The sequence below is a fragment of the Nymphalis io genome, chromosome 7, assembly GCF_905147045.1.
Source record: "Nymphalis io chromosome 7, ilAglIoxx1.1, whole genome shotgun sequence".
Taxonomy (NCBI): domain Eukaryota; kingdom Metazoa; phylum Arthropoda; class Insecta; order Lepidoptera; family Nymphalidae; genus Nymphalis; species Nymphalis io.
In genome coordinates, this window is record NC_065894.1 from 6,210,735 (window position 1) to 6,224,265 (window position 13,531).

Sequence of the window (13,531 nt, forward strand, 5' to 3'; positions counted from 1 at the left end):
GGCGTGAAAGGCAAGTGTCTACCAACCACGCCAACCGGCTCGTCAAATTATGTAACATTTATTTTTATAATTTTTTAATTTCTGTTTAGTCATTATTTATGGGCTTGCTGTGGTCTCCTTTAATTGAAGGAGCACACATATTTTAAAACATTGTGCAAACACGATGTAATGTACTCGTAAGTGTGTATCGTTTGTTGGAGATCCTTAATAAATAAATAAATATTTCAGTTATACATAAATGTAGTTTTTCTATAATTTTGGAAAAAATGGAAAGAAAACTGAATGTAATTAATTTAATTAAAATTAGTTTCAGTCGCTATCGTGGTTCAATATTTCGAATAAAAAAGTTAAATCGCTTCAGTTTACTCTAATTACGTATGCACACTTTGAAACATTTAATGTAAATCTATTAAAGATAGATTGTGCAAATAACATTAAAAAGGATTAAGCAAATTTGTGTCGAATGTGTGCTCATTGGATTTTGCCTGATGCTGAGCGTCGAGTGCAGGAAAAATAAACACCTCATTTGACTTTATAATACAAAATCTCTTTTTTTAAGTAAAAAGTATTTATAGCCTATATACGTATGAATAAGGGTGTATGAATCACCGAATAAGTAAAAAGTTAAAAGGAAATATAATCATAGAAAGTAAGTATCAAGTTTCTATATTTACAATTAGCAAAGCAAAGAAAATCTGCAGTCTCAGGGGGTTTGAAAATCAAACAAAACGAGCATTTGAAATATAATATGATAGCTTATTAAAAGAAAAAGATTAAATAAAAACAACGTAATACGTAAAATACCATATACGTTACCGCCGGCAAAGGAGAAACGAAGCAAAATGTTTATAGTACATTACATTGTAGGGGTAATACTTGTAATAAAATTTTATACACCTTAATATTTTACCGAACGATGAGTTGAGGCGTGTGTGAAATTATGTAGCTTCAGCGCGCTGCCAAAATTTACAACTTCTCTCCGAGGTGTGAATGTATGCTAAGTGTATTTCGCTGTATGGAGACAACTGATATTTCTACAAGATATTACTGCGTATTTTACGATACAAACAAAATATGCCTAGTACAATAATTTAGTAAATTAACAAAGCATTAAATGTTTGTTATTTTTTGAAAATTTGGAGCACATTAACCCCAATAGAGGTAACAGTATGTCGCATTACCAGGCGTCCCGAAGGCAGCTTACCTCAGTACGGCGACACCGTTTTTCCTGCGAGATAATTTATGTAAATGAAATTCCCATTACCCTGTTTCTTATTCGAAGCCGTGTACGCGCCCTGACATGTTTTCATAGCACGTTTATTGCCGTGTTTTGTCTTTATTATCTTGTCTTTCCTGTCACTATTTTCAGCCTGTCGGCACAACGCTGTATTTCATATTTTTTTGCTCCTCTTCGTGAAGCACACATACGTTAATTCCACTCGCTGAAAGCCATCTGATACACATAACACATACAACAACAAACATTCCAAAATTTTAAAATACTATATTTTTTTCTGAAACAAAAGCTGTAAAAGTGTACGTGTCGTAAATGAAGATTGAAAAAGTTAATCAACTTCAAAAGGCTATTTGAGCAGAATCACTTAATCAGTTCTTACATTATCCTCGATGAAAGAAACACTCCAAACACCACAGGGTTTTTTTCCCAACTATTACCATTTACTATGGATCCCGTAATAAAGGCTCTAAAGTTTTAAGAGCGCGTTTGGTAAAAATACGGTGTCGCAAAAGTTTTCTTTATTAGTTCCCCCTTTAATCCGACCAGGCGTGTCCCAATGTCTTTATGGCGAATTTTCAATCTGAGTCTGGGCGGAAGCCAATAAAAATCAACTATTTGTTCCCTGATTCCCGTGCATCGGTTCGAGGGGAGTCTCACTTCTTTACGACTTCTTTTACGATTGGAGGTGCATTCGGAATTAGTCCGCGCAAACGGGAGAGCCTTTTCGTGTCTGCAAAGATGAATGCTAAAAGGATTACAATGACTAACAGACTGAACTCTTTCCTTATGGTTAAAATATCGAAGTTTTTAAGATAAATCCGATGTCACAGTCAGCTTTTTCGTCAACATTTCCATGCATTACCCTGAAAAATTGAATCGAGTAAGTCATTTTACAAAATAAATACCTGAATTTATATAATTATGTAGATAAATTAAATTAAATCGATTAATACGTTTTTATATATGAAACAAAATATATTTTTTTTAATTACATTTATTTCTGTATAATAACCTCCATCAAAACGTATATTTCCAAGATTAAGTAATGTTTGTTACATGTTAATATATCTTTAGAGTTGTTATGGTTAATTAAGTTATCTTAATAAACAGTGAAGGGTGAAATTCAGCTAATCCGTCAGTAACATAGCTCTTTATAAGGAGCGACATATTAAATAAGGAGACCTTGCGCAACTTGTCTCGTCCAGTAGTTTCGTATTTGACGTTTATTAAATAGAATAATTTATTTTCTAAATTCACTAAGACATGAAAATTCAAGCATCTTGACTATGTTTTCAGTATTTTGGTAATAATAATATCAATTATATTTTATTGTATTTGATTAATTCTTTATTTAAAAGGATGATAAAGAGTGAATACTCAGTTTCTTGCCGGTTTTTCTTGGTAGAATCAAGATTCCGAATCGGTGGTAGCTTTAGATTTAATTCAACGCTGTAACATGACGATCAAAATTGTTCTTATAAACTTACTTGAATAAATAATTAAATGATTGATGGATTCATATGATTTTTGTTTATTAATTCATAAAAAAACTAGAGTTTCTATAGTGATTTTTGTTAACTGCATCAATAAAAGTCATTAGTTTTACAAACCAGCAGATGTCAAATAACCGGCTGGATGCGCTGCGCCAATCTCAAATAAATGGGCAATTATGTTATGTTGATTATGTAACCATCGTAGTTTATATGCAGTTTTATAATATTCACGACTTAAATTAGTATATACAAATCATGACCACGCCAAATTGTAGAAAGAATGCTAGCACCATTTCCCCGTTGAATCGCAATGCCTATTCTCTGAGTAAAAAATGAACCAACCCTAATACCAGCGGAGGCAATACGACTACGAATTTTTAAATTTTATGTGTTTAATAACTTATATACAATAATAATGCACTTAAAATTTTGTGGTTCATCAGTTTGTTCATAACGTCGTAAGGATGCGTCGTGTAGCGACGTCTTTTAAGTCTCCGTTAATACGCTATTACGGTTCGTATGAGATTACTTGGTTTCATTTTACGAGACTTTTAATCGCTATTCAGTTTCATTGACCTCAGCGAAGGAACAACGTAATATCAAGATATATTACGGTGGATACATACACAAAGTTTATAACCGTTGAAATATCTACTTGATATAATAAAAGACGTGTTTAAATTTAATGTTATAACTTAAACTACTAATACTTAGTCCTTTGTTAAGCGTCTCTTGTACAAATGCACTCAATTGTTCTCACAGTAAAGCATAAAGCGACACTCATTCTAGTCATTGTTCAGAAGCAGAGCGACAAAATGTTTATCTTTCAAGAGAAAAGTGAACAGTTTTATATGAAAAGCGTTAAAGAGTGTTTTAATTAACACACATATTTACTAAAGTTTAATAAAACTACTTTATATTATTTAAGGTAAATTTGGTTCTTATTATTTATAAATAAATATAAAACGTATTTATTTTAAATATAAGTTATTTTTTTCTATAAACTTTAATAGTATAATCATATTCATAATCATATTTTACTGAATGAAATCGGCCACAGCACCAATTCTTAAGTGTCTATTTTCTCTCACTCATGTCCGATGGGACGGCATCCCGGCATGACAGGAAAGAGATCGCGCAGGGACAAGAACTTTATGTTGTTTCCCAGACACGCTAATATTACACTGTCAACTTTTCTACTTTTTATCTTAGTTATAAATTTTATAATATCCGAACCAAGGGATCTTAAAAAACCGTACTTCAGTATATATATATAGCTTTTTGTATAAATTCCGTTACAATTTTCATTAAACAATTACAAAAAATGTGAAATTTACAAAATCTTAAATGTAAATTAGTCGTCACGAGCTTTGAAGGTATAAGATATTCAATATTGAGCATAAAGTCGATGCAAAGCGCTTCAACGTTTATGCAGTCGGTACATTACATCGACGCGTGTCGCGATTAACTCGCTTAACTCACTTCGACTTGCCGTCTGAGTAACGGTGTATTCAAGGAGATCGTGACTGAAATCTCATATTATAAGCAAGTTAATTTAGTTCTGCGGTAGTCGGAGATGGCGTGCGAACGCTAGGAGTCATTAGTAATATGAATGAAATGAAAACTATATTTTATTTAGGTTGGATTTTATTAAAATTTTTTTGGTTACTCATATTTCATTTATTTGAAAAAAAAAACAATTCTTATAAAATTCTGTTTTTCAAATACTGCTCGGTAGATATTAAACACAAATATAATTTATAATTAAATATATATATGGAGAAAAAATTAAGAGTTTCGTTATGTCATTCGTTATAATTTCCTTATTATTAGAATAATATATGGCAATTAAGTATATAATATACATAAGAAAGAGAATGGCGAGGTGAAGATGTATAACAGATCATCATCCCGTTTGCTTTCACAGCATACGTATCTTTCTTACTAACTAAACATATGTCGTAAATATAACAAAATCTTTACAATCTGAGACGTAACTTTTAAATCAACCTTTTAATTTTAATATCAATAAAAGCCTATTTTATCTATATGTTTATATTAATAAAACAACTTTCTAACCCTTTAACCATCGCCTCATGTTAAAATAATAATCCTAATCACATGACAATCCCTACGAAACAGCTATAAAAACGTTCATAATACAACGCACCTACAATATTTAATTTGGACTTTGTCGTGTTATTGTTAAAGACAGAAGCGATAACACGGAACACAAACACCGCGGGGCACGTTCTAAATTAATCCAATCCACGAAATAGGTATTACAGGGCTAATGGGGCAAAGTTTTCATGTAAGCCAATTGTGTGCTGTTAATCTAATCGGTACTTTGTACACTGATATCGGGACCGTAACAATTGCCAAGTGAAAAATACGCGGATATCCTGTCGGTTCTAATTGCCTGGTAATCCGTCAAAGAAACCTTCTAATTTGCTGCTTCACAAACTGATTTACGTAATCAGTTTCATTATATTTTTATTTCACTATTGCGATTAAATCACCCTTATATATATTCCGACATACTTGAATTTCTTTTCCTGTGCTTCATTTATTGTGATTGCAAACGATGCCTTCATAGTAAATTGTGTGCTTTTAAAACTAAAACGTAAATCTGTTTTTTAATAAGTACTTATTATCACCTAACCTGTGATAATAAGTACTTATTAAAAAAAAACAGTGGTTCATTTTTGGCCCAAAGAATCGGAATTGCAATTCAAAGAGAAAATGCTTCTACCATTCTTGCCGCCATTCCAAGCGGTCACAATTTGTACTATTTTTCAAATATTTTTAATTTTCAATTGTATTTATTTAAGGCTTTTCTTCGTTTTGTCAAACTATTCGACTAAGTATAAATTTAACAAAACCATGAAAAAATTATATATACGGCGAAATACCTACCTAACCTATAAACTTAAATTTACAAAGTTATTTACAAAACGAAAATTAATACGTATATATATATTAGTATTTTCAAACCACCTACTCAACTACCTGTTGTAATAATATATCAAAACTTAAAAAGTATTAAAAACTGTCTATGGTCTTAACTCGAAATCTTTTATAAGAATTAATATTTTATAAAACGACTTTGCAAATAATGCAAAAATTTTAGAACAAATTTGATTACCATACAAAAGATTATAGTCAACCTTAAAAGATAGAAATATATCTACGCATAGTTAACCGACATATACCAGCATAAGCTGAAACCTATTTAATATGATTAATCATATAGATCTGAGTTTATCTTACATTGGAAAATCAATCTCTGAAACTGTCCATTTTTTAACTTTGCTTTGTTTCTACAAACTTTAAATCATCATCATTTTACAGACTATCATTTAGGTATTGGTAGCTAAAGTTTCAGCCAATTCAACTGAACAGTTATTTTATAGCAATTCTATCGAATAAATGTTCGACGTTATTCTTTAAATTGACATAATTTTATTATTTATGAAACGATTGAAATAAAAAAAACACTAAACTTTAAATGTAGTTAGTTAATTATACATTAGTGAAAAACGAAAATCATATCCGTTAAGCCGTTAAGATTAGCGTGCACAAACGTAAAGACAAACATATAAACAGAAAAACAGACATAAATTCTAACAATCATTGTTTTGGGTTCTATGGCGTTGATAAAGGTCCTGATAATAGTTTAACTCATATATATTCCATGTACAGACAGCGAACAGATTCATTAGATGTATAGATAGGTGCAAAGATACTCTCGAACATAGTGCTACATTGTTTGTCGCTTTTCTAAGAAATTGGAAACGTCCACAATGTAATAAATAGCTAGAGTTTGCCTAAACTATCCTTGACCAAAATAGTTTAGCACGATAGCATCTCATGGAACGTGCGTTGTTAACTTCTTCGACTCCAGCTGTGAGCTTGACCCCATCCCTCTTAACCACTTGACCAGAGCGACCGAGCTCATGCGATAAAACAATTACCCTACCGAGTCCGAAACACGAAAATTTACAAATCGGAAGGCCAAAATTATATAATAAGGTTTAATTAAAAGTTCTACCTCGTTTATACTAGAGATAAAATCTACTCTATTTCGAAATATAAGCAAGAATAACTAGATTATATTTATATTTCTTAATTAATTAATATTTTTTTTTTGGGAACTGGCTAATTTTTATTATTAATGAAAGTTTTTTATCATGTTTAAAAAATTAAAAATATAATTAAAAGCTCATTCACTCATGAAAGAAAATCAACAATTCGGTACAAATTTAACTTTTATTTTGAATACAATAAAATTTTTCTAACATTAATTTAACTAAAAAACATCTTACATAATATATATTACTAATACTTGTTTAAATTTCGAGTGACACTAATTTATAATCTTTATAATATTAAATATATTTAGCATCCAGAAGTGAAATTGATTTTAAAAAAATCTCGACTTAGTCTTTTTAAAAATAGAACACCAAATCATACAAATTTATATAAATAGCTCACTCGATCAGTCTTAAAAATCAAAATAATATATTTGAACACATTCAACAAATCACAAGTCGCGCCAATAATGAATGAATTACTCAACTTTTTTGTCCACCGACAAAATTGTCTCTTTTAAATTAGCGCGCGTCTTTTTTTTAACAACGCTGTTGTATAATGATCAAGGAATCTTCTAAGTATGTAATATTGCAACAATAAATGAAAAACACAGTACAGCGGACCTCAAGTATTTGACGGCAATTTAGTATAGTAAAGATTTCATATCACTATCATAGTGCTACATATTTTTTTTATATACTTCAATAAATTATTTACTAAAATAATACGACTGAACGCATTGGTCATGTTTTCTGTCACGGGATAAACGGTTCGCGTGTCGACAAGGCTCATTGGAATCTTGATATGGCACGGTCGCCCGATAATTATACTCCGAATCCTAGGCCTTTGTTAGAACATTAAATAAATAAACTATGTTTATGCAAATCAGCTTCGGATAAGATTGAAACGATTGAAGTGGTGAAATAACATGGTTTATTTTTAAATAAACAAGCAAATTAATACGATTATAAAAATAAGTACTTAAAAATTCCGTCGTCAAAAGTTAAAGCTTATAATGTTATCAAATCTTGATATTTAATAACCGTTTTTATAAATATATATTGTTCCTGTATTCAGTGACATTTAGAAATAAGCTGCCTATACATTCAACTGAAACATCACAACTACATAAGATAAATAATATGAACATTCTTATTAGAATAAGATATAGTTGCAAGAAACTTGAGTATTAAAAGTAAAGGAAAAATAGTAAGTCTTCGATTTGTCGCGTATACTATCAGTATATATAATCTGTTTAAAAATTAGCTATAACCTACCATTAAAACATTATGCTATTACTTAAATACGAATAAAATCGGAACGGATCTCGGAATCAATCGGAATCGGACATATTAAAATTACTGACTATTTAAATTACGTCGTACTTGGAACACAGATGGATTATTATTTCGACATACATGTTTAAAACCCAGTGGTAAGAACGCGTGAATGTTAACCGATGATCGTGGGTTCAAAGCCGGGCAAGTACCACTGAATTTTTATACTTAATTATAATTCATCTCGTGCTTTACGGCGAAGGAAAACATCGTGAGGAAGCTTCATGTGTCTAATTTCACTGAAATTCTGCCACATGTGTATTCCACCAACCCGCACTGGAGCAGCGTGGTGGAATAAGCTCCAAACCTTCTCCTTAAAAAAGGGAGAGGAGGCCTCTAGCCCAGCAATGGAACATTAACAGGCTGTTACGGTTACGATTAAAACTCTTACCAAAAGCTCAGTCATAATTTTAGGTTCTTTTTATGTTAGCTACGAATTGAAACAATTAAATAGAAGCAATACTTTTATAGCACAGCGGTAGTTAACAGATAATATAAATATAGATTGAAATTATTTCCATAGTTATCGTTAAGTTCAATCGCATGTAATCAAATCATAAAAATCCATAGTAAATTGCATAGAATGAAAACATGTTACACGTTGAACAATTTAATAACAAACCCGTTACATAAACTCAAAATACGATGTATCATATTTTATAAAACTACGAAGTTTAACGTAATTCTCGTGTAAGGAGATTGAGTGATGAAAAATGTATCGCCATTGAATACATGATTACGAACACTTGCAGAGATAGCGCAACGCCGTCACATAACTAAAACGTGCTAACTTTGAGTTGTGTTACCGCGTCGTACTTCAGAAATTTCATCGTGTAAAATTTACTACATTTTGTTGAAAATTTAAAGTTACATTTTAAGGTAATCTGTTAAAAGAGAAATGAAGAAGTATTAACTTATTTACTTTCTTAAAGAAATTAACGTTTGTCCGTCTAAAATATATTACGTGTCGTTAATTGAGATAATTGTGTATAAGTGTAAAACCATATGACGTGGTGACGTCATATGGTTTTTCACCCTCATTCTGGCGAACGACAGAATTTTTATTGTAAAACCTATTAAGGGAAGTATTTGGGAAGTGTACGTTATATTCTATCACGTAATACAGTGCTGCGAAATTTCGATAGAAAATTGTCTTCTAGGCGTCTTTATGTAACGTCAAAACAGTAGATATACACAAATACCGCATCGCCGTATCTTTCGGTAAATAAAATATCGAACACCTCACATATGCAAATTCAGGATACAAGGTTGTCGTCCCAGCGGCGTCGCGAACAGCAATACCGATTCCTGATTTGCACCTGCTCAATTCCCTACCCAATGCACTACCTGTTCTAACTTCATTTACTGTGAAACATTGTCACTTTATCGCGACTATTAATCGAAGTTCCTGCGCCTCGTATTAGCATATTGGAACTTACTTTAATGTTCAAAGTACTACATGTTTTATATTAAAAAATACTGTTTCTTTAAAAAAATATCATATTGTTAATCGATTTATTTTAATTAGTAATTAAGAATTGTACAACGAAACAAATATTTTGTCTGTTATTTAGGCATCGGTGATACAAGCTAACTTACTTTACTGTTATTTATCGATTACATATTAAAATTATTAATCTCAATACCGTAAATTTCTAAATATAAATAGCAATACTCGTCGTAGCTTTAAGCGAAAGGCTTTGTGTACATGTAAAACATATTGTCTTTGGACTTTTATAATAATGTCACGAAATTTAAAAAAAGTTGAACGAGTCGATTGAAAGTCGAAAACCGAGGGGGTGTAGCACCACAGTTAAACTCAGAGTTGTTGAACCAGAGTTTATTTAATATCAGAGTTTTGCAAAATCCTTTCTTAGTTACTTTTTCATTACGGAACAAAATCTTCAAATGACTTTCATTTAAAGCTGGTCTTTCATAGTCAGTCAAACGAGACAACGAATTTAATAAAATACAGATAATAAATAAACAGTTCTATTTTATCTTTAATTTTAATACATATATTCTTCTAATAAAAAAACCTTAACACGATATTTAATTCAAGAGATTCAAAGTAATAAAACGAAATATTGTGAAGAACGAATCATGGCTTTAATTTCTTTATTCAACACAAAATGCAGACTCGTGCAGTATAAAAGACAGCGACGGCTAGCTTCGTGAAAAATATATTCCATATAGAGGCGTCGGACAAGCGAATAAGGTAAGCACATTGAAAAGTCTTCCGCGCGAGCTAGGCTCACTCGTCAGGCGAGATGTTTGGGTTTTTAAATTTCTCGGCGTTATTTAGAAGAGAATTTGTAAAGCTGTATCATGCAGACTATAAAATTTCTTACATTCAAAACTTCAGTGTTCGAAATTTCAATCCTTATATTGCTGTCATTAGATGAAAAAATAGGGAACAAGACAAATAGCATATATCATTTCCAATTAAATTGATCATAGATAAAAAAATACATACGTATATACATTTACGAAGCTTCATTTAAAAACTGACATTTCATTTATATGGAGATCACGTGATTTTTACGATTCGTGGTAAATTTGTTTACGATTTCCTATATATTCTTACGACTTGAATCACTATTGGTTGTAAAACTATTGGGTGATTGGTGCGTGACTTCATCCCCTCTGCCTTCATCCCCAACGAAGTATGGAACATTATATTTTAATAATAGATACACACGAAATAATTGCTTAAATTATACGAAGGCAGAAAGTCACTACGATTTTTTAATACAATAAAAATATTATTCATATACGATTAGTGTCGAATCGAAATCGAGTCTTTTATATATTAAATATCATAAATTACATTGACACGCAAACATTAAAGGCTCTTTGATCTGACATATTAACTATGATCGAATCCACCTGCTTCGTCTAATCTATTTAATTTCATTTTAATAAATAGTTGATATTTTAACTTTAATTATAGAATATTTTTAATATTAGAACATAAAGTAAAAAATAACTTCTATCATATATTTTTATATACGACATTTAATTTTCAATTTGACGAGCCGGTTGGCGTGGTGGTGGATGCTTGCCTTTCACGCCAAAGGTTGTGGGTTCGACTCCGACCCAGGCCAGATATTTGTGTGCATGAACATGTCTGTTTGTCCTGAGTCTAGGGTGTAATTATCTATATAAGCATGTATTTACAAAAGAAAAATAGTATATCAGTTGTCTGGTTTCCATAGTACAAGCTCTGTACAAGCTTAATTTGGAATCAGATAACCGTGTGTCAAAAATGTCCCAGGATATTATAATTATTATTATAATCTTATCAAACATTACGTCAAAAATATAATTTGTACCATTTTTTTCAACATTCAACAACTTATATATTAAATATATAGTATACAAAAATTCATAGAAATATTTCCTTATTTTCAGATCATGTACGAGAATTCTCCTGCGGCACACTCTACTATAGAACCTTCTTTGTGGATTCCAAACGCGATGCGCTCTACGTCGGAGCGATGTAAGTTTCATATTTCGCTATTTGCTACATACATGCAGATAATGGGTGGACTTAAAACATTCAATGCAGTAGAATTATTGTATAACCTATAGTAACGTCTGTACATAACCTTCTGGGAAAATACATCCGTTCTTTGAAAAACTTCTTATAGTTTTGGAGTTTTGTTCACATGTGACAGAATTTAATTTAATACACACAGGTTTTCTGATAATGTTTTCCTCGTGTAGAACACGAGATGAATTACATACACAATTAAACATATGATAACGTAGTGCTACTTGCCAGGCTTTAACCTGCAATCTTCAATGTAGATGAATGATAGAACACGGCTTGTAACCACTGATCTATCTTAGGTCTCTGTAACCTATATATTTTATTCTTCTGTACGTGTCTATATGACTGAACTATTTGTTAACGACTATAGAAATAGGCGGTCCCTAGAAGGTTTATTTTACATTTTATCCGTTAGGTGGCGCTGCGGGTACCAGGATTTTTTTAACAAAAATATAAAATACCTTTTCACCCGTTCGAAGTCGGGACCAGCAGCTACTAAGTATATAATTATAACTTGTATTCAAAACACACCATTCTTATATTTTTTTTTTTCTGGATACATAAAAAGTAGTCAATAGCTTTAAAATTACTGTTTTAAATATATTTATCGTGGAAATATATAAAAGTTAAGCCTAATGATAAATGGTCTCCCATAGACACTAGCTCTGTAACGAATATAAACCAGTTGTAGCACAGCCAATGTGACTACAACTACGAGATCTATGATGTTATATCCCTTGTACACGTACATTACACTGGCTCAAATTTAACAGTTAAACCAGAACACAGCAAATCCCCATAGCATTCGTTGGATAGAACCCAACCCAGACACAAAATCGATCCAAATATTTTATTATTATAGTATCACAATAAATTGATTGTACGTTAAACGGCCGTCGTAATATACTTCTCATTTTCTGTTGTAAAACGTTTTCAAAACACAATCATTGATATTGTCTCACGGAAACTTCGTGACTTTGTTAAAAGGACTCATTTTTGACAATAAAGCGATCATTCAATAAATGCTTTAAAAGTCATTACGTATTCTGCTACTAAAACAACCTTTATGAATATAAACTTTAAATTTAAATATACAAATAAAATATGTCTTTTATCCTTAATGCATATGTACACTGTACTTAAATAAACTTATTTTTTTTACAGGGATCGACTATATCGACTTAACATGAACAACATCAGCTCGTCACACTGTGATGTAAGTTTTAAATAAATGTATAAATATTATATATTTTTTTATTATTGAAGTGTTACCACTTGGACGCAAAAATTCATATTACGAATATTATAAATTGAGCATATTCTTTATATAATATTTGTAAATATTAAATATATAAATTTATAAAAAATTGTAAAGCAAATAAAGTTTTTGATAAAAAGGTCACAAAGAAGGTTTTATGTCTGGCGCAGTTTTTTTTAATAAGGCTATAAATTGAAATTTCATTGTTCGCAGAGAGATTCCATAAATCTGGAACCCAGCAATGTTGCTCAATGTGTCTCCAAGGGAAAATCTGAAGTAAGTATTTATTGTTTAATAAATCTACTTGTAAAATCATAATAAAATATAAATTTACTAAGTTCAGTGTATATTTTTGTATTACATATTTACAGTTATTAACATAAAGCCAACATGATTGTAATGTATAAATGTTAATTTAAATATTACTTGCGACTAAAACAACATTGTAAATTCATCCGATATCTAAAACTGAGAAATAAAATACCCTAGATCCAGTTTCATGATAAATTTAGCGCACTTAACCGTAGAGAAGTTGCCATTATTGCCTCATTAAATCAA

General features: G+C 30.9%; 1 protein-coding gene across 2 annotated transcripts in view; it reads left to right on the forward strand.

The window, feature by feature from the left end:
• Window positions 1–13,531, forward strand: part of LOC126769665 (semaphorin-2A) — a 338,220-nt gene that overhangs the window by 281,154 nt on the left and 43,535 nt on the right. For both annotated transcript variants that reach the window (XM_050488552.1, XM_050488551.1), the window contains 3 exons: window positions 11,574–11,661; window positions 12,880–12,931; window positions 13,187–13,249. In XM_050488552.1, the coding sequence (XP_050344509.1) occupies window positions 11,574–11,661; window positions 12,880–12,931; window positions 13,187–13,249 (203 nt within the window). The remainder of the gene's footprint in view (window positions 1–11,573; window positions 11,662–12,879; window positions 12,932–13,186; window positions 13,250–13,531) is intronic.